General features: G+C 47.0%; 1 protein-coding gene across 4 annotated transcripts in view; it reads right to left on the reverse strand.

The window, feature by feature from the left end:
* Window positions 1–19,193, reverse strand: part of DPP6 (dipeptidyl peptidase like 6) — an 864,911-nt gene that overhangs the window by 241,762 nt on the left and 603,956 nt on the right. For all 4 annotated transcript variants that reach the window (XM_046020968.1, XM_046020970.1, XM_046020967.1 and 1 more), the window contains exon 5: window positions 597–671. In XM_046020968.1, coding sequence (XP_045876924.1) covers window positions 597–671 — 75 coding nt within the window. The remainder of the gene's footprint in view (window positions 1–596; window positions 672–19,193) is intronic.

A 19,193-nucleotide genomic window follows, 5' to 3' on the forward strand; every position in this document is an offset into this window, starting at 1 on the left:
AGGAGATAATTAACATTTTATTTTAGCTTAGGGAGAACCTGGCAGTTGCTTTTTTGTTCTCAAGATAAAATTTATGGTATGATTGAGAAAATGGGAAGAAAAATGACTGCACGAAAAGGTAAAATAAATCTTTATAAAAAGACAACGTCTCCCCCTCTCCCTCAGGAAAATCCTATGAAATTGCCCCTAAAAGGAGTGATTCCCCCCCCCCCCCCCCGCCAAAGGGATTTTTATACCTCCCTTTCTCTCCTAGGTGGCAGTGTGGCATCAAAAGAGGGCTCACGGGCGCCTCGGTGGCTCAGTGGGTTAAGCCGCTGCCTTCAGCTCAGGTCATGATCTCGGGGTCCTGGGATCGAGCCCCACATCGGGCTCTCTGCTCAGCGGAGAGCCTGCTCTCCCTTCCTCTCTCTCTGCCTGCCTCTCTTGTGATTTCTCTCTGTCAAATAAATAAATCTTTAAAAAAAAAAGAGGGCTCACCCACTGTTTTCAGGATTCCAAGATCACTAAGAATGAAGGTTCAAGGGAAAATACTTAATAAGGTCTCAAAAGAGAGAAACATTTTTTTTTTTTTTTTAATAGACAGAAGCGGTACTTACTGGCTCCACATTGTATGAAAAGAGAGCGTACTCCTTATCTGGCGATATTTCATATCGGATGGCTCGTAATGATTCCTAAAAGAAAAACAAAACACAAAGGATTTTACAGCATTGCATATCAATAACGCAGCTCAGAACCTCACAGCAAATCCGTGCTTGCTGGTGGCGTTTTCAAAACCTGCTAATAAAATCTGTATGCGGCCGACTCGCTAAAGTGTATTCAAGATGGCAGTGTCCTTTCTTGGAGAAGTAATATTCAGGGAGTTGATACTTTTTCACGTCCCCCCCCCCCCCCAAGTTGCAGCAATGCAATACTTTCGGTATCTATGGCAAGAAATCAATGGAAGTAAAGATGAAACCCAGGAATCCCTTCCCCACCAACACTCCCATCCTCCCCGTATCTTTAAACACGGTTTCCCTGGTTCCTTTGTACGGTTAAAAGCTTACTAAGCAGACTGGTTCGTTCAAGAGAATCACACTGTACACGTGATTTTGCAGCTGGCTTTTAAGCCATCATGGACACCGGCCCACAATTTGGTCAGTGTGCAGACGACGAACCGGACCTCTTCCTTCAAATGTCTTCATGGCACAGCGGCATTTTCACGTACATGACCTCATCAAAAGGCCGTTTCCCTTTAATCCCCCTCCCTGCCTTGGCCGCCCTCACCCTGCTGGGCAGACCCCCACGCCCACTCGGAAGAGCCCTCTCCGTCAGCCTGGTGCGGGCCACCCTGCCGACAAGCCTACGACCAGGTGCAAACATACAGATGTGTAACCACAGTGGAAAGTGACGCGGCGTCCCCCCGATCCATCACTGGGGTTTTCCCCGCAACAACCCGTTCAGCTGGACTGCCGATCTTCCGAGCCTGCCTGGTACTCTGTGCTGTGCTTACACCTTGATTGATGCACTCAGTCCTTCCTAAAAGGTAGTTCCAGAAGGTTCTTGGTACGCATGGTAGTTATGTTCTGCAAAGGGTCCACAGACTCCGCGTTAGAGACTACGGAGGCACACGGCTCCTCGGGGAAACGCAGGGCTAGGTTTCGGCGAGGCTCTGGTCACAATCCTCTTGTCGACCAAGCAGCGCAGAAGCCCGCCTCACGCATTTCTGTTTACAGGGTCTTACGGAATACATGCCTTTGATGCATGAACACGGAACTCACAGGGACAGCGTGTGACTCGTGCCTGGACACGGCTCATCTAACCCGGTTTTCTCTGCAAGACACAGCGCAGCCTTCTTGCACCTCGGATCACTGCCCCACGCTTTGGCACTCTCCCCGGGGGCCATTCCAAACAGCACGATCTCCAAGAAAAAGTACAAAAATGTGGAAAACATGCCACTACCAAGGCCACACCCACTAAAACACGCTCGTTCACAGTGTGAGCTCTGGAACGCCAAGGATTTTGCTACTATGCTCACGCTTGGGAATGTCCGCAAGAGCCCCAGGAGTGTGGGTCTGGATGTCACACGCACATTTCCGCACTGGGGCGAGCCTGCAGACACAGAAGTTTTGAGTGGTGGGCATGGGCTGTCCTGTGCGTCGTCGTAATAAAATCCTTCTCCGTCTTTCTTTACTGGCAGGCGTGAGCTTTGAACAGTTTTTTTATGGGACAGATATCAAAGGGTGGGATTGGCGATTTACAAGTTGTTTTGAAAAATGCAAATAGATATTGTCAAATCGCTTTTTAGAAATGTTTTTGGCATTGATACTATCACTACTGATGAATGAATGCAACCTTTCCTCCTTCTCGGGCAGCAGGAAGCAGTGATCTGTATTCTCGGGTCTGAGCCTCTGCGATGCCTCACGGTGAGCTCTGTTAATCCTTCCCCACTACGGGCACTTTCCATCCTCACTGGGTATGTTTTGGGCAGTATGGACTCTGTCTTTAGAAAACTGAGCATCCCTATCTCCTTGAAGGGCCTTACGCTCTGCGTTTTCTCCTGTCTTCTCTGAAGCTCCCTCCTACCACGTTCTCATCCCCACTCAACACAAACTCCTCTTCTCAAGGTTACCAGACACCACCCGGCTTCATGCCGTGATGACTTCTCAGTTCTCCTCTTGGCACACTGTTCACCTTCTCCTCCCCAAACCCTGTCTCCACGTGGCTTCCGGGATGCACCCTGACTTTCTCCTGGCTCCTCCTCAGTGTTTCTCTTCACGCACCATCGCTGGTTCCCTTCTTTCCCCTGACCTCCGAATGTTGCGGCAACCAACATTGATGATCACTTTCTTTGCTTTTTGGTCAGAAATCACATCCTAGGTGACTCCATCCAGCCTCGTGGCTGTGGAAAGCAGGTGCCTGCTGAAGATTTTAGTCGCCATGTGTCCAAGACCCCCGAACCCGGCTGGACCTGACCTTGAGCTTCAGGCATGTCTACCCCACTTCTCCCCCCACCCCCCCACCCCGGTCTCCACTGAATGTCAAGTGGGCGTCTCAATGCAACGGATATAAAACAGAGCCTCTCACATCCCACCCCCTGTCCCTCCAGCCCCGGGGACGGTCCCCCTCATCTCAGACACGGCAACCCCCTCCACTCGGCCGCTCTGGCCAAGCTCCCAGCTCTCCTTTCTCTCCTGTCTCTAGCCTAGCGGAAACTGTTGGGGGTCTTCCGTCAAAGTCTATTCAGAACCGCTCCCCCCACTCCGGCCCCCGCCCTGGTCTAAGCCTGGGTCCTTCTTCTTGGGCCATTGCAGTGAGCCTCCAGCTGTGTGTCAGGTTCTGACTTTGCCCCCTGCTGTCTATTCTAGTCCCAGGGGTCAGAGCCGTCTCTGCAGCACAGAAATTACCACCCCGCCCCCGCTCACAGCCCCTTCAGCTTCTAGCACACGTGGACTGCAAGTCAAAGTTCCCACTGAACAGTGGGGCTACTGCCTGGTCCCATCGGCTCTCCGTCCCCATCCCCAAGTATGGCCCCTTGAAACCCTCCCCCCACCCAGGCCACCGTCCACACCTTCCCAGAACAAGCCGGGAAGAGGCTGGCCTCGTGGTCCTTGTCATGGTGTTGCTCTTGCCTAAAACATCCTGGATGGTCACCAGCCAGCTTTCTTCTCGAAAACCTCCTAAGCGAGGGCTTGCCTCTCTTTAGTGGCCGTGACATCTAGAAACCCCAATAGTCTTCCTCTAACGTTTCCTAACCCTCTTCCCTGATTTTCCTAGGCTTCATCATTATTACAATAATGTACATTTAACTATTTTATCTCATCTAGTGCCCATCCCCCTCACTAAAATGTAAGCTCCCTGAAAGGAGGGCTTTTAAAAGAAATCTTCAATTTCTCTCAGCAATGCTTTGTAGTTTCCAGGGTGCAGATGTTGCCCATATTTTGTTAAGTGTACCCCAAAGTATTCGGTATTACTGATGTTTTGTATACATAAAAACATATCCAGGGACGCCTGGGTGGCTCAGTGGGTTAAAGCCTCTGCCTTTCGCTCAGGTCATGATCCCAGGGTCCTGGGATCGAGCCCCGCATGGGGCTCTCTGCTTGGCAGGGAGCCTGCTTCCTCCTCTCTCTCTCTCTGCCTGCCTCTCTTAATCTCTGTCAAATAAATAAAATAAAATCTTAAAAAAAAAAAAAACATATCCATGTCTCGATATCCGGTTGTTTATTGCTAACAGACAGAAATAGAATTAATTTTGGTACCTGAACCTTCTGTTCTGCAACCCTGCTTAATTTCATTAATTGCTCTAATAATTTTTTGGTAGATTCTTTAGAATTTTCTATGTAATATTTTCTGTGACCAAAGAGTTCTTTTTCTTCCTTTCCTAACTGGATGAGTGTTTGCTTCTTTTTATAGCCTAATTACACTCCGGAGAACCGCTAATACAATGCCCAGTAGCAGTCAGGAGGGCGGGCACCTCGCCTTTCCCCGGATCTTCGGGAGAAGGCATTCACTCCCACTACCTGGTGGTCGAGCGGCAGGTGCACAGCAGACATCTGTTATGAAATGACGGCCTTCCTGCCTATTTCCAGCTAGCTCAGAATTTTTATAATGGACGTTGAGTTTTATAATGAGTGTTGAATAAACTCAAATGCCTTTTCTGTATTTACTGACGTGATTATGTTGCTCTGCTTTTCCTAGTCCATCGAAATGGTACATTTCATTGATGCTCAAATGCTGGGGCAAACTTCATTTTTTGGATAAACTCTACTTGGCCGTGATGAATTTGCCTTTTATACATCGCTGGACGGGATTTGCTACTCTGTGGAGGGTTTTTGTGCCTGTGTTCACGAGGGAAATTAGTCTCTGGTTTTCTTTTCTGCTAATAACCTCGTCTGTTTATTTGGGGGGCAGTGCTAGCCTAATAAATGACTTGGGAAGTGTTTCCTCCTCTTCTGCTTGTTTTGTAACTTAGCGCAGAACTGATGACATGTCTTTCTTAAACACTGAATTCACCAGGGAAGCCACCTGCACCTTGAGATTCCTATATACAGAGCCTTTTGTCTATTAATTCGATTTTTAAAAAAGATTTTATTTATCTATTTGACACAGAGAGAGAACAAGTAGGCAGAGCAGCAGGAAGAGGGAGAAGGAGAAGCAGGCTCCCTGCTGAGCAGAGAGCCCAATGCAGGGCTCGATCCCAGGACCCTGAGATCATGACCTGAGCCGAAGGCAGAGGCTTAACCACTGAGCCACCCAGGCATCCTATTAATTCAATTTTTTTTAAAGATTTTTATTTCTTTATTTAACAGAGAGAGAGATCACAAGTATGCAGAGAAGCAGGCAGAGAGAGAGGGGGAAACAGGCTCCCCGCTCAGCAGAGAGTCTGATGTGGGGCTTGATCCCAGGACCCTGAGATCATGACCTGAGCCAAAGGCAGAGGCCCAACCTGCTGAGCCATCCAGGCACCCCTAAGACTCTTTTTATTTTTTTTTAAGATTTTATTTTTTTATTTGACAGAGAGAGATCACAAGTAGGCAGAGAAGCAGGCAGAGAGAGAGGGGGAAACAGGCTCCCCGCTGAGCAGAGAGTCTGATGTGGGGCTTGATCCCAGGACCCTGAGATTATGACCTGAGCCAAAGGCAGAGGCTTAACCCACTGAGCCACCCAGGCACCCCTTAATTCAATTTTTTATATTGATGTAGGACTACTGAGGCTACCTATTTCATTTTTAGGGAACTGGGATAATTTGTATCTTTCAAGGACTTTTTCATTGCATTTCATTCATTTATTTTCGTTGTCAAATTTATTGATCTAAAGCTCTTACTGATACTCGCCATTATTCTCTCCGCACCTGCGCATGGACCCTCCTCTGTCCTTAGTATCGGTGTTTGCCCTTTGTCTCTGTTCCTAATCAATCTTGTTGATCTTCTTTCAAAACCAGTTTGGTGTTTTGGTGTTGTTGTAGTTTTTTCCAACTGTTTTTTCTTCCACATACAATCGATTTCTTCTCCTTATTGCCTTTCTTCTGTGTAATGACATTTAGTTTCTCGTTTTTCTTCTATTTTCTTAAGGTGAAAGCTTAAATCTAATACTATGAGCACCTAAAGCCATACATTGCCTTGTGAGTGCTGCCGACTTGTCCACCATAAATTTCGATGTTACACATCCTAATTTTCCTTCATTTCAGAATATGATCTAATTTCCATCTGGTTTCTCCTTTGGCCGGTTTGCCACTTAAAAGCAGGTTGTTTAATTTTTAATCATCAGGCTACATTCCAGATACTTTTTGCTGTTGGTTTCCATTTAATTACGTATTTGTTAGAGACGATCCTTTGTGTAATTTTCAGCCTTTGCGATCGGTGGACACTTGTCGAATGGCCCACACGCGCGTCAGTTTTGTTGAGTGTTCCGTGTGCCACACAAGGAACGCGTCGCTTGCTTTGCGAGTGCTGTGATGCAGGAACGTCAGGCAGGTCCGTTGGTAACAGAGTTTTCAAGGCTTCCGGTCTCTGTACTGGTCTTTCTTTCTAAATTCTATTAAGTTCTCAGGGAGGACTGCTGGAATCTCCAGCTCGAATTGTGGATTTGTCCACTTTGGGTTTTGGTTCAACCGATTATTGCTTGAAATCTTACAAGGTTATTGCTAGGGGCATACACCTTCAGGACTCTTGTTTCCAATTTTTAACATTTTATTATTTAAATTCAATCAGCCCACATCCCGTGCATCATTAGTTTCAGGTGTGGCATTAATTCATCAGCTGCGTTTAACACCGGTGCTCACCACATCACGTGCCCGCCTTCCGGATTCGTATGCCTTCTTAAGGACCCGACTCCTTTACCGTTATAAAATATTTATTTCTATTTCTGGTAATAAGGACTATTCTGTAGTCTACTTTGATATTAATATAACCATTCCAGCTTTCCTTTGGTTAGTGTTTGCAGAGAATTATCTTTTTATACCCACTTAATTTTAACCTATGTCTTTGTATCGAAAGTATCTATCATAGAAGGCTTATAATTGGGTCCTGCTTTTTATTTTTTTATTTTTATTTTATTTTATTTTTTGGGGGGTCCTGCTTTTTAGAACTCACCTTTGAGTCCTCTAGGAATGCTAAGCGGAGCCTATGGACATAAGGATAGAGGAAACCTGCCCTTTTTACTGGAGTTACCTCCCACCCGTATTGCATCCGATTCCTGTTCCTGTGTCTGGCTCAGGAAAATCCTAACACATTCCAAAGATTTTACGTGTAATGTTTGTGTCTTTTAGTCAACGTGTAGGATTGGAGAAAAGAATTAGACGGAAGCCTTACATTCCTTATATTCAGCCTAATGTTAACTTATTAACATTACATAAGTTAACATAAAAGCCTTCTATAAGTTAACAGTAAGCTGGACATTTTCACCACATAATTTAACGGGCCCTTTTATAAAAAGACAGATGTATTTCTTCAGGACTGGTTAATTCATTTTCTTCAAGTTTCCTCTAAAAGCTTAGTTACATGTTGACCCTCTGTACCGTTCCTGCCTTCCCCCTTCCATTATGCAGATCTAAGTTTCCAGCTGGTATATCACCTTCTCTTACTCGAAAGGTCTTCCTTTCCGCTCGCCATCGTGCCCATGTGTGGCCACGGAGAGCTCTCAGATTCGGTCTCCAGTTTCTTTCTTTTATCTTGAGTGTTGAAAGATACTTTTGCTGCATGTAGAATTCTACATTGACACTTTTATTTTTTCCCCAGGGCTTTAAGGCTGCCATTCCACTGTGCTCTGACTTGCAGAATGTCTGGTAAGGAGAGGGCTGTCCTGTTCTTTATTTTTCTGTACATACTATGTCTCTTTCCGTGGCTGCCACGAAAATGTCCTCCTTCTTACTAGTGTTCCGTGACCTGATTATTGTGTACTTTGGTGTGCTTTATTTATGCTTATTATGCTTGAGATTTATTGAGTTCTGGTATCAAAGTTAAGAAGTTCAATCATTACTTCTTTAAAACTTTCTTTTGTCTTCTCTTTCGGGGGCTTTAATAACATCCCTGTTAGCCCATTGCGTGTTGTCTACCCAATCACTGAGATGCAGTATGAGTTTTGTTTAAATAATTTTCTCCTATCAGTTCCTCATTTTGGAGACTTTTCTCTTTTGTAAATATTTTATTTACTTATTTGAGAGAGAAAGAGAGAGCACAAGCGAAGTGAGGGAGGGGGGAGAAGCAGGCTCCTCACTGAGCAGGGAGCCCAATGTGGGGCTCGATCCCACCACCCTGGGATCATGACCTGAGTCGAAGGAAGATGCTTAATGATTGAGCCACCCAGGCGCCCTTTTTGGAGACTTTCTATTGCTCTCAGTTAAAGTTCAGAGTTTCTCCTTTGCCTTCCCTATAGTGCCCAGGTCTGTTGTTAATCTAGAGATTTTTTAAAATTTTGATGCTTCATTTTTAATCACTAGAAATTTTATCAGGGTGTTTTATAATCTTTAATTTTTATTCCCATCATGTTCTTGGTTTTCTTTATATCCTTGAGCATCTGGAACACATTGATCATGGCAGTTTTAATATGCTTTTCTGCTAATTCTATTATCTCTGTTATCTGTGGGTTTCTATCAACTAATTTTTTTCTCCTTATTATAGGTCACATTTCCCTGCATCTTTGTTTATACAGTAATTTTAAAAAAATGAACAAGAGATATTTTGACTTTTCTCTTATTGAGTCTTGGATTTTTCATGTTTCTTCAAAGAATGCTGGGCTTATGACAGGCAGTTAATCATGGGGGGATTAAATTCATTCTTTCAAAGTTCATTTTTAAGATGTCTTAAAGGTTGTTCTATAATAGCTATCATTTTAGGGCTAACTGTCCCTTCCCCCTAAGGAGTTTGCTCTACCTAGGACTTCATATCCCGTGGCTTGGATAAACTGAACTGATTCCTGGCAGGGCGTGAGCTCTGGGAATCTTTCTTCTTACAGGATCCGATAATTGTTCTTCACTTGAAACTCGATCTTACCGTGACTCGTGGTGTTTCACTCTCTATGTACAAGGATCAACCCAAGTCTCACAGGGAGCCCCATGCACTTTCTAGTTCGCGTCCCTGTCTCGGGCACTCTGTCCTATAAACTGTAGCCATTTTCTAACCCCCCCCCCCCCAATTCTGGTCTGTCTGCTTGACTCAGCAGGAAAGAAGGCTTGAGTTTTCCCTGCCTGGGAGGTCCGGCAAAAGCACGCAGGCAGAATGCTCAGGTGGAGGCTGGGCTCATTTGCTTTCCTTCTCTCAGGGATCACAGCTGTGAGCTGCCAGTGGTCCAAAGTAGGAAAATTGTCGTTTCCCTCTTATCCTGCTTTATAGTTGTTTATTTTAGGAGGGTAACTCTGATCGTCTTACGTTGTCATGGCCGGGACAAATTGTCCAGCAGGGTGGTTGGTTTTGTCGTCCCTGCATTCTCAGTGCCTAACAGGGACGGGCACGTAACAGGTCCTCCGCACACGTCCGCTGACTACGTGAATGGATAACTCCACGCTAACCCCGTGTGTCGTAAGAGTGGCCACGAGGTCACGGATACAAAGGTAACACCAACAGAAGCCGACCAAGAGCATGGCCTTCTACACTTGGAAATCAGGATGGCTCACGTCCCTTGACGAAGGGTCAGGGCTAGTGACAGAAGGTGCGGCAGTGAGGACTCTGCTCTTTCCGGAATTCCACCACTGTTATTCCCAGGAGTGGCTTCATGCACTTGCGGCCGTCCCAGGCCCCAAGGTTACCGACGACCGTGAATGGTAGGCGTGGGTCCACCCTTTCACCAGGTGCAAATAATGGGTGCACAACCACCTCGCACGCTCCTGAACACTCGCTCCCAGACTGTGTGAGTCAGGGTGAACCCCCAAGCCAAGCAACCCGTGGCTTCTGGTTTGCCTGAGGTCAAGTCCTACAATATTTCTGTCCATTTCCTACCAGATTATCTGTCCTTTCCAGATCGGTTTGGAAGAAGTCTCTGTAGTCTGTAGATAGTAGCCTTTCCTTTGTTCCCAGGGCTGCAAATATTGTCTGCTGTTTGCCTACTGACTTTGCCTTTTAATTTTTTAAATTGAAGATATTTCTGTGGGAGTTAAATGGGGCTCTTTTTTTTTTTCAGTCTCTGGAATGCATATTTGGGAAAATTTCTCTCCTTTGTGCTAAACGAAGCAATGAGTCTTCTTTCTGACATTAAACTTTTACTTCGAGTGGAACTTAATTTCGTATATTTGTGAAATCCAACATTACCTCCTTATAGATACAGTTAGACGTGCGGGTGCTGTTTTCTTTTTTTTTTTTTTAAGATTTTATTTATTTACTAGAGAGCGATCATGAGAGGGGGAGGGTCAGAGGGAGAAGCAGGCTCCCCGATGAGCAGGGAACCCCATGTGGGGCTGGATCCCAGGATCCTGGGAACGTGACCTGAGCGGAAGGAAGACGCTTCACCAACTGAGCCGCCCAGGCATCCCGACACGGTTTCCTAATTATGCCGTCGATTCCCCTGGTGTATCAAATACTCACTGACACCAGAATGTCCGTCCGCATTCTGTAGTCTCGCACCTCTCAGCGTGCTCTCCACAGACAGATGTGGAGGGTTTTAAGCTTTTACCTCAGATTCAAAAAGCCTGTGACGCATACAGTGCTTACACCACTTACAATGTGAAATTCCGGAAATTTCTTACCTTCTCTGTTCCTCTATAAAATGGAGATAATATCTGGGGCCCGTGGTGAGTGTGAAAATCCAATAACGTCATTCCAATGCCTGGTGCGTCACAAGTACGGGAACGCGTTAGCTGTGACTTTACCGAGCTGAGAGCAATTCTCCCTTGTGTGCTTTGATATCAGACAAGTCCACGTTCTCATACATTTAAAAGTTTTTATGGCTCCATTCAGGTATTTATCCTCATGTATGGCAATTAAGATATTTTACCCGATGTCTGACGTTAGGTTTCTTCCATCGTTCATGAGGACTGGATTCAAGTCTGGTATCAATTTTAAGAGATTTTTGCATATTTAATATTGTCTTCTTATCTAAGAGTATGTTACACCCTTACATTTTTTCAACTATCCAAAAAGATCTTACACTTTGCTTTAAGTCTTACATGGTTCTTAGGTTTAGAGTAGGACCCTATAGTTTTGTTCATGCAGTGAAAGGACTATTCTGGCTTCGAGGTACTGATGTTCACGAAGACAGAGCTAGAGATTTAGTCACCTATTTCTTGTATCCAGCCATATGGAAATTTTTTCTTATTAACTGCAGCTTACTTGAATCAAGATCTTTCAGGTTTTCGGAATACAATCCTGTTGCCAGGAAAAGAGAGACTGTTTTCTTCCATTTTCTAGCTCCTCTCCCCACCTCCAAGTTTGCTTGTCTCCTGCACTTCCTGCCATCTTCAAGAACACGTTAAATGCCAACGGTGCTGGTGAGAATTCTGGCCCGACCGTAACCGAAATGGTTTCACTGTTCGCCACTGAGAATGGGTTTCGCTTCCAGTTGGCCTCGGATAGATGTGTTTTGTTTTTTTTTTTTATCATATTGAAGCAGGTTTTCACTCTCATCTCACCCAGAAATTTTATTAGACGTTGCTGATAAGCTTTAACCAGATCCGCTTTCAAGGTCCTGCAAAGTCATCACAAGGATTTTTCTGTTGTTTGGTAGTTGTAATGGGTTTTGTTGACTGATTATGGATATTTAAACGCTGTTGTCACGGTACATGACCCAGAGCAGATGCTGATTCTGATCCATGAGTGAGCCCGACTCGCTAATCCTGCGTCTACGGCGTTGGTGTCTACAGTTGCCGATGAGGCTGCTGAGTAGTTTACCTTTTGCATTATTTGGGACTATTTAGTCAAATCCCAAACACAGTTTTTTTTGTTTTTTTTTTTTAAAGATTTATTTATTTGACAGATAGAGACCACAAGTAGGCAGAGAGGCAGGCAGAGAGAGAGAGAAGAGGAAGCAGGCTCCCAGCCAAGCAGAGAGCCCGATGCGGGGCTCGATCCCAGGACCCTGGGATCATGACCTGAGCTGAAGGCAGAGGCTTTAACCCGCTGAGCCACCCAGGCGCCCCCCAAACACAGTTTTTAAGAGCATCATCCCGACTTTTAAAAATACCGGTCTATATATAGGGCAGTCCTCATGTGTATAAAATCGTAGGCATGTTTCCGGTGAGACACGTAGCTAGAGGGCTGATGTCTCGTTTCCGTGTAGTAGATAAACATGTACGTGATTACCAATGCAGGAAAGGAAAGGAGGCCACTACTGAAAGAAGGAGCTAGAGAATGACAGAATGCCCTGAATGACCACGTAATGGGCACGAAATGAAGAGCGGGAAGCATAAATCTATCCTTGGGCAGTTTGTGCCAATCTCCTCATAAAGGAAAACGAGGACAAAATAAACAAGATTAGTGACGATAAAACCAAAGCCAGATGTTGAAAAGATTAAACAAGTCACGAGGACTCTGCATGCAACACCCGGCGGCGGGGGCCCTTGGACGGGTGAGGGTTGGAAGCCACCCTGCCCAGCCCACGAGGAAGGCGGGGGCGTGGCTGGGCCTGGCAGTCCCCTTGGCCCAGCAGCCACCGTCTGCATCCGGGCCCTTCCTGCATGCGGAGTCAGACAGCAGCAGGCCGCCCTCCCGCACGGGTTCTAGGAGCGAGAGAAGTGAAAAGGCCGCTGGCACACAGCAGAAGGGCCGGCCAGCAAGCAAAGTCTCTGGCCTGACTCCGTATGTTGCACGTGTAAGCTTTCCTTCAGGGCCACGTGCGGTGGCCCCCAGGACCTGCAGAGGTGGGCTCGCGGCCCCCCGTGGGCACCACACACCCCCGGCTGCGGGCACCCTCCTGGTACTGAGCCGCTGGCTGTGGCCGGACCCCGCACGCGGCCTGGAAATGAGGCTGCTGGGAGCTCGACAAAGCCGAGGTCAACCCTGGAGTCTCGGCTACCAGCTCTGTGACTCAGAAAAAGCTCTTTTAGCCTCTCTAAACCTGTGCTTCCCTCTGTAAAGGAAGCAGGACACAAAGTAACAGCCGCTCACGGAGTCAGGGAAGTAAGACGACGAGGGCGTGTTTGCAACGTTAGCACCTGCGTGCACCTGCGGCGCCCTCTTCCCCGAAGGAGCCCCGGCTTTCCGCTCCAGGGCCCCTTACGCCTGCAGACTGGGGGCGAGTGAGACCCACGCCCCAGACAGCACAGCCCCGTAGCGGTGACCTCAGCTGCCCGCACACAAACGCAGCCCGGACTGCCCCACTGTGCTTCTGTCGCGGGACTTAAGAGTCATCCCTCCTGTCTTCCCAGTCACGCCATCACCAGGACCTCCTTCCACTTCCCTGGGGCCCACGGCAGTCCTGGGGGGGCTCCCTGCCTGCGATCTTTCCTTCCTCCCAATGCCCCTCACATGGGTCGAGTTTTATTTCCTAGAGCACACAGGCCAGTCCTCAGAAGCCCCATTGCTTTCTGTTTCCTGCAGAGTAAAGATTGGAGCATTGAGTCAAGGGCTCGATGGCCTGCTCCCTGCCTTTTTCGGGGCTCCCATGCCACGCCTGGCCTTCCAACCGCTCCCAGACCACCTGTGCCGGGGTGGCTGACTTAGCCCCCCGGACTGCCCGCCCGGCTTTCATCAGCCTGTTCACTGCTGAGCGCGGATGTTACTTCCCACACATCTTCTAATCGTGCCTGCCTTCCAGGGGCCGCTGGACGTCCCTCTCTGGGCCCTACCTGCTCGCATCCCTCCACCCCGCTCTCCCCTTCCCACGTGGGACTCCCACCTGGGACTCCCGCCCGAGGAGCCTCCACTGAACAGATGTCAGACAAATGCGTGCTTCGTTAGATCTGGGTGGAAAATTCCCCAAGAGTCAACCTGTTTCACTAACCCTTCCCCCGCCCAACCGCCCACCCTGTCTGGCCCAGGGCCTTGCTCAGAGGACAAGGATTACTTGCTTCATGTCAAATGACAGAGCAGAGACAGTAACAGAAGCACCACATCAGGCCACCCTTAGCCCGCAGAGGACCGCAGGGGTGGGGCCAGGAAAACGAAGCTGCTACTTTTTCATATTCTCCTCACGTAATAAAAGGATTGATGTAAGAACAGAGCAGCCTATGAAATAAAAACTTAAAATGAAAATGAAAACTTATATGAAAAATATTTTTTCCTGCTCTTTTAACAAGAGAAATAGAAAAAAAAAGGGAAGAGGGGAAAAAAAAAGAAAAGAGGAGCAAAAAGAAAGGGCAAGAGAGAAAAAGAAAAAAAATGCAGAAGGACGGAGGACGGACAGAACCCCGCAGACACGGAAAAGATACTCAGTAGCGTGTGCCACGGCTTAGGACAGCGTTCTTGCAAGACGGCGACTTTGGATGCCATCCCCTTGTTCCGGGACTCGGGGGTTTGCAATTGAGAGGCCAGTCTGGCTAGAAGTCGGTGAGGGTAGCGTCTGGGGGGATGGACAGCTGCCAGCCTGTTGTACCCGCCAGCGTCTGCTGACTGCGAGACCAGGAAGCCCACTGTGGCCAGATAAGCCCATTTTCCAAGGAAAGCCAGAAACCTGGATTTTCACTTTGTCAAAACCACTCTGTGGGTCAAATAAAATAGTTCGGTGGGCTTTCAGGGCGTCAAGTTCGGCCTCCTCGACTATACACAATACAAGGCTGTTTCCCTTTCCTGGTTTGGACATGGGTGGGAAGAGCCACCAGCCTTGGGTTGGCAATGCCTGCTGGCCGTGATCGGGTCTGCTGGGGGCTGGTGTCAGCCAGAGCAGGAGGGTAAGAGCATGTGAAGCGGGGGAGGGGTCCACCAGCCGGGGGCGGGGGCTCCCTCCCCACTGTGGGAGCCCACTTGCGGGAGCACTGTGTCCTGAGCCGCCCACGGGGCTGTACGAGGGTGAGGGGAGACAGAAGCCAGGCAGGTGGGCTTCTTCCTTCTGCAAACATGAGCCCACAGGCACACGAAGCCCTTGATGGGAATTAGATGAAACAGAATGAAGTGAAAACTAATAATTGTGAAAGTCAAGCCCACTGGATGAAGGAAAAAAAAGGAAAACAAAACAAAACAAAACAAAAAAACAAGTTCTGATCTCTAACAAATTCTGGAATTCCTCCCCAGCACCACGAACCCATTATTCCTCTAGATTCTGCAATGGGTCTAGTAAGACTCATAATTACGTCCCCCTCTGTGAGGAGTCAGAATTCATTAATTTTTAGAGACAGATAAAAATTCAAATTCTATAGTCTAGTGATTATATAAAATCAAAGGGGAGCATAAATTAAGGGAACAAAAGGAATTTTTATTTAAATGTTAATTTGGTCATTTAAATAAGTAATTAAAACAAGTAGATTTGTAATTAAACAAGTAAGGGCATAAAAAGTCAGAAAACCTGACATACAGCAGAGCAACAGGACGCTTTTCATGAGCGCGTGTGTCCCCTTCCAAGCACTTCCAGACCTGTCTGCGGTTCCTCCGTATTCACTGCTGGAGGAAGTCTAATCTCTTTGGAACATGATGCTGACTTCTTAAAAATCTGATTAAAATGATTGAATAAACGGCCTTGAAACAGCAATTATGGAAATCATCACCAAGAAAAATAATATACTAAGTTTTCCCCACCCAACCAGCTGAGCTGTTGGCACCGTGCAGTGAGTGCTTCCCAGACTTCTCAATGCGCGGAGATGAGGCTGACGGGGGCTAGATGAAGTGTAAGTGTGATACTGTATTCTTCTGTGTTTGTGGTGACATCATACATATTTCCATGGTATGATCATCTTCGCAACTATTCTTTTCATGGCTACATATTTCATCTACTTGTATTTAATTGCTTCTCCCGCTTCAAATATTTTCACTCTTTAGATTCTTTACTTATGAAAAATTCCCTGGGATGAGCAGAAATACTTAAATATTTTTACTCATCTTGAATGCATTGTCAAGTTGCCTTCCAGACACAATGAATGGTTGGACACATGGATAGATAGTTGGATGGGTGGACAGATGGATACATAGGTAGATAGACAGACAGATGGACAGGTAGATGGATAGATAGACAAATGGATGGACAGACAGATGGATAGATTAATGGACAGATGCATGGATACATAGACAGATGGAGGGTGGACAGATAGACGGATGGATGGACAGATGGATAGATAGATGGTGGACAGACGGATAGATAGATGGACAGATAGAAGGATGGATAGATAGACAAACGGATGGACAGATAAATGGATGAATGGATGGATGGGTGGACAGACGCACAGACAGATGGATAGATGGACAGATAGATGGATAGCAAAGGAAGAGAAAGAAGGAAAAAGAAGTCCATATTCTCCTTGGTAGAGAAGAGAGTACTAAGATTCCTCAGGAACCAGGCATACCCATCGTGTTTCATTTCTCCGGGGAAAATGGAATATACATCGTAACAAAGACCTGTATATAATTTGTTGATTTGTTGACAAAAGAGTCTCCTAGAAGCATAAAAACAAAATACATCATTTGGTATTTAAATTATATTTAAAATAGGAGTAAAATGTAATGCTGTGGAATTCCTGGGATATCAAATATGCAATTCAAGTGAAAGTTCAGGTTTGATTTCTTGTTTTGAAAATCTGAGAGAGTGCCCCTTGCTACAATTCCTACCACCAGGGGTAGCTTCAAGGACCTGCCTGGGAAGCAGCCTCGCCTGAACACCCACAGAGAAGGAGCTAAAAAAATCAGGGGGTGCAGGTTCCACCCCTGCTGCTGCTGACACTCCCCCCGCCTGAGTCCTGAGCCCCGAGCCGCCTGGCTCTCCGGTCCAGCCTAACGCTCTGGAACCACATGTGACTCATGCTGTCATTCGGGCCTGTGACAAGTAACTGTCACTCTGTCCTTACAATGTTCCATGGAGGTGCACGGAGCTTAGTCAACTGGCCTGAGGTCCTGTTGCTACTGAACAAAGTGCAGTCCCAATAGGGCGTACGGGGTGGGGGTAGGTCCCATGGTACAGCCAAGTGCAGAACACCACTCCGTAATCACCAATTCTCTCAAAAGCTTTTCTGCTGGATGGACGCAGCGGCTGCCTTCACTGGCACCCCCTTCCACGGGTAAATCCCGGGAAAGAGCCAGTCATGGGAAGCCAAGGACCAGGAGGAAGCGGCCGGCCAAAGGGCCTGGACCTGCTAACGTGACCTTGTGTGTGACGGTCTGCGTGAGGGTCTGTTGGGGGGAGAAGGAAAGAGCGAGGTTAGAGGTCAAGGCCGCAGGGACTATTTCACGCCCCTGCTGACCACCCCAAGCACAGCTCCGTGTCCATTTCCCCACCAGGTTCAGATCTTGTACAGCCCAACTCAAAATTTGGGTTTTTATCATGTAAACCATCTCCACACTTCTGAATTTCTTTCCCTGGTTAGTCATCAGAAAGGCAAGAGGACCGGATGCCCCAGAGCTGGGCTCCATGTCCCCGCTCGAAGCCGCCCACTCCCTTCCTTCGTGTGCAGACGGTCCGGCCAGCTCGTCCCTCACCCCATCAGGCGGAGCTTTCTCAGTACGTGCTCAAGAAAACAGAGGAGAAAGTCCACGGTGCATCCCAGGGTAGCCCGTGTTCTAGGTGCAGGAAGAAATGACGGCGCAACAGAAGGACGAGAATTTTAAAGACGGGCTCCAGACGGGCTCCGCGGAACCCAAACACGGGACTTCTGCGTCCTGGATGACGATGGATGGTGTGGGCCCCGAACTGACTCCCCTCATCCTCCTTTTTTGAGGTTTGCTTACAGGAGCATTTCATGGAGCTTCAAGACCAGAATAACCTGGCAGTCGGGGTCGGCACGTTTAGTGCGCCATCAGTGCCTGTGACATGAGTCAATGAGGACATCTTTAAGAGAAAAAGATGACCCTGCACGGAATAAGCCCAGCAACACTCAGAGGGGCTCTTCCCTTCCTCCACGTAAGGTGGTCTCTGAAGTCGGGTCAGTATTTGTCATGTTAGTTAAAATATGTGATCTGTCACAAGCTATCGATCTGAGCAAGAGAAGACAGTTCCTGTTTGTGCGTTTTGTTCCAGGGGCAGCTGCTTGCAGGGGGCCTGGCTTAGGCTGACCTGACGTCCTCACAGAGGTCGGGATAACGTGCTGACGTTAAAATGCACTTACCCTCAGCAACTGTCTGATCATTTCTCCACTCGATTAATATTACAAACCCGTTTCTGCCATTTCGGTATTTTTGGGTGGGTTGAATGAGATGTTCTTAGGGGAGTAATCCTACCGAAGATGATTTCTTAATGCAAAAATGCATACACATTCCTTCTTTTGGGGTCTTACTTTGCAGAGTACGATTTAATTCAACAAAGCTCTCCTTTTGGCAACTATGCCATGATGTGACATTGTGAGGCCTCCGTTACGCCAGCAAACAGTCAGGTAAAGGGAGGATCCATTTAATACTAAACCCCAATAAGCATTTTCTATTTATTTATTTTTTTTAATTTAATTTTTTTAAAATTTATTTTCAGCGTAACAGAATTCATCGTTTTTGCACCACACCCAGTGCTCCATGCAGTACGTGCCCTCCCTATTGCCCACCACCTGGTTCCCCCAACCTCCCACCCCCCCCCCCCCGCCCCTTCAAAACCCTCTGGTTGTTTTTCAGAGTCCATAGTCTCTCATGGTTCACCTCCCTTTCCAATTATGCTGAGTGAAAAAGACATTTTTTTTAAAGAAAAAAAGTATGATTACACCAAAAATAAATGAAGTAAAGACATTTAGGAAGTTGAATGTTCTCAAAGAGGGGAAGGAGGTATGGCAGATTTCCATGGGCTGGGAGAAGGGGTCAGCACCCGGCCATGGGACCCTGAAAAGCTCACTCCCCAGCTCTGGGCTCTGGACTCTCCTCTGTAAAGCCAGGGAGTCAACTGATCTTTCCTGTGGTTTTCCTCTAATGCCTGGATTCTGGGATATCAGGACACCTGTGTCTTGAGTCACACCAAAGGCGTCTGTGTAATCATTGTTTTGCATCCAAATCTGTGTGGACTGGACAAAAAAAAAAAATTGTATTCCCTGAAGCTGGAGGTTTACTCTTTCTAACAATGAGCATAAACATACCGCAAAAGAAAAAAGTGAATTCTCAAGTTGATTTTTGGCACAGAACCTCGGTGACTGCTTTTAATAAATATCTTCAGGGGCACATGAACTCCAAATCTTAACGTCACTTAAATCTTTGGGAAACCACGTTTTCCCAGATTCCTAAGCGGTGGCATTCATATCGACT

Source organism: Meles meles, chromosome 10 (genome assembly GCF_922984935.1).
Source record: "Meles meles chromosome 10, mMelMel3.1 paternal haplotype, whole genome shotgun sequence".
NCBI lineage: Eukaryota > Metazoa > Chordata > Mammalia > Carnivora > Mustelidae > Meles > Meles meles.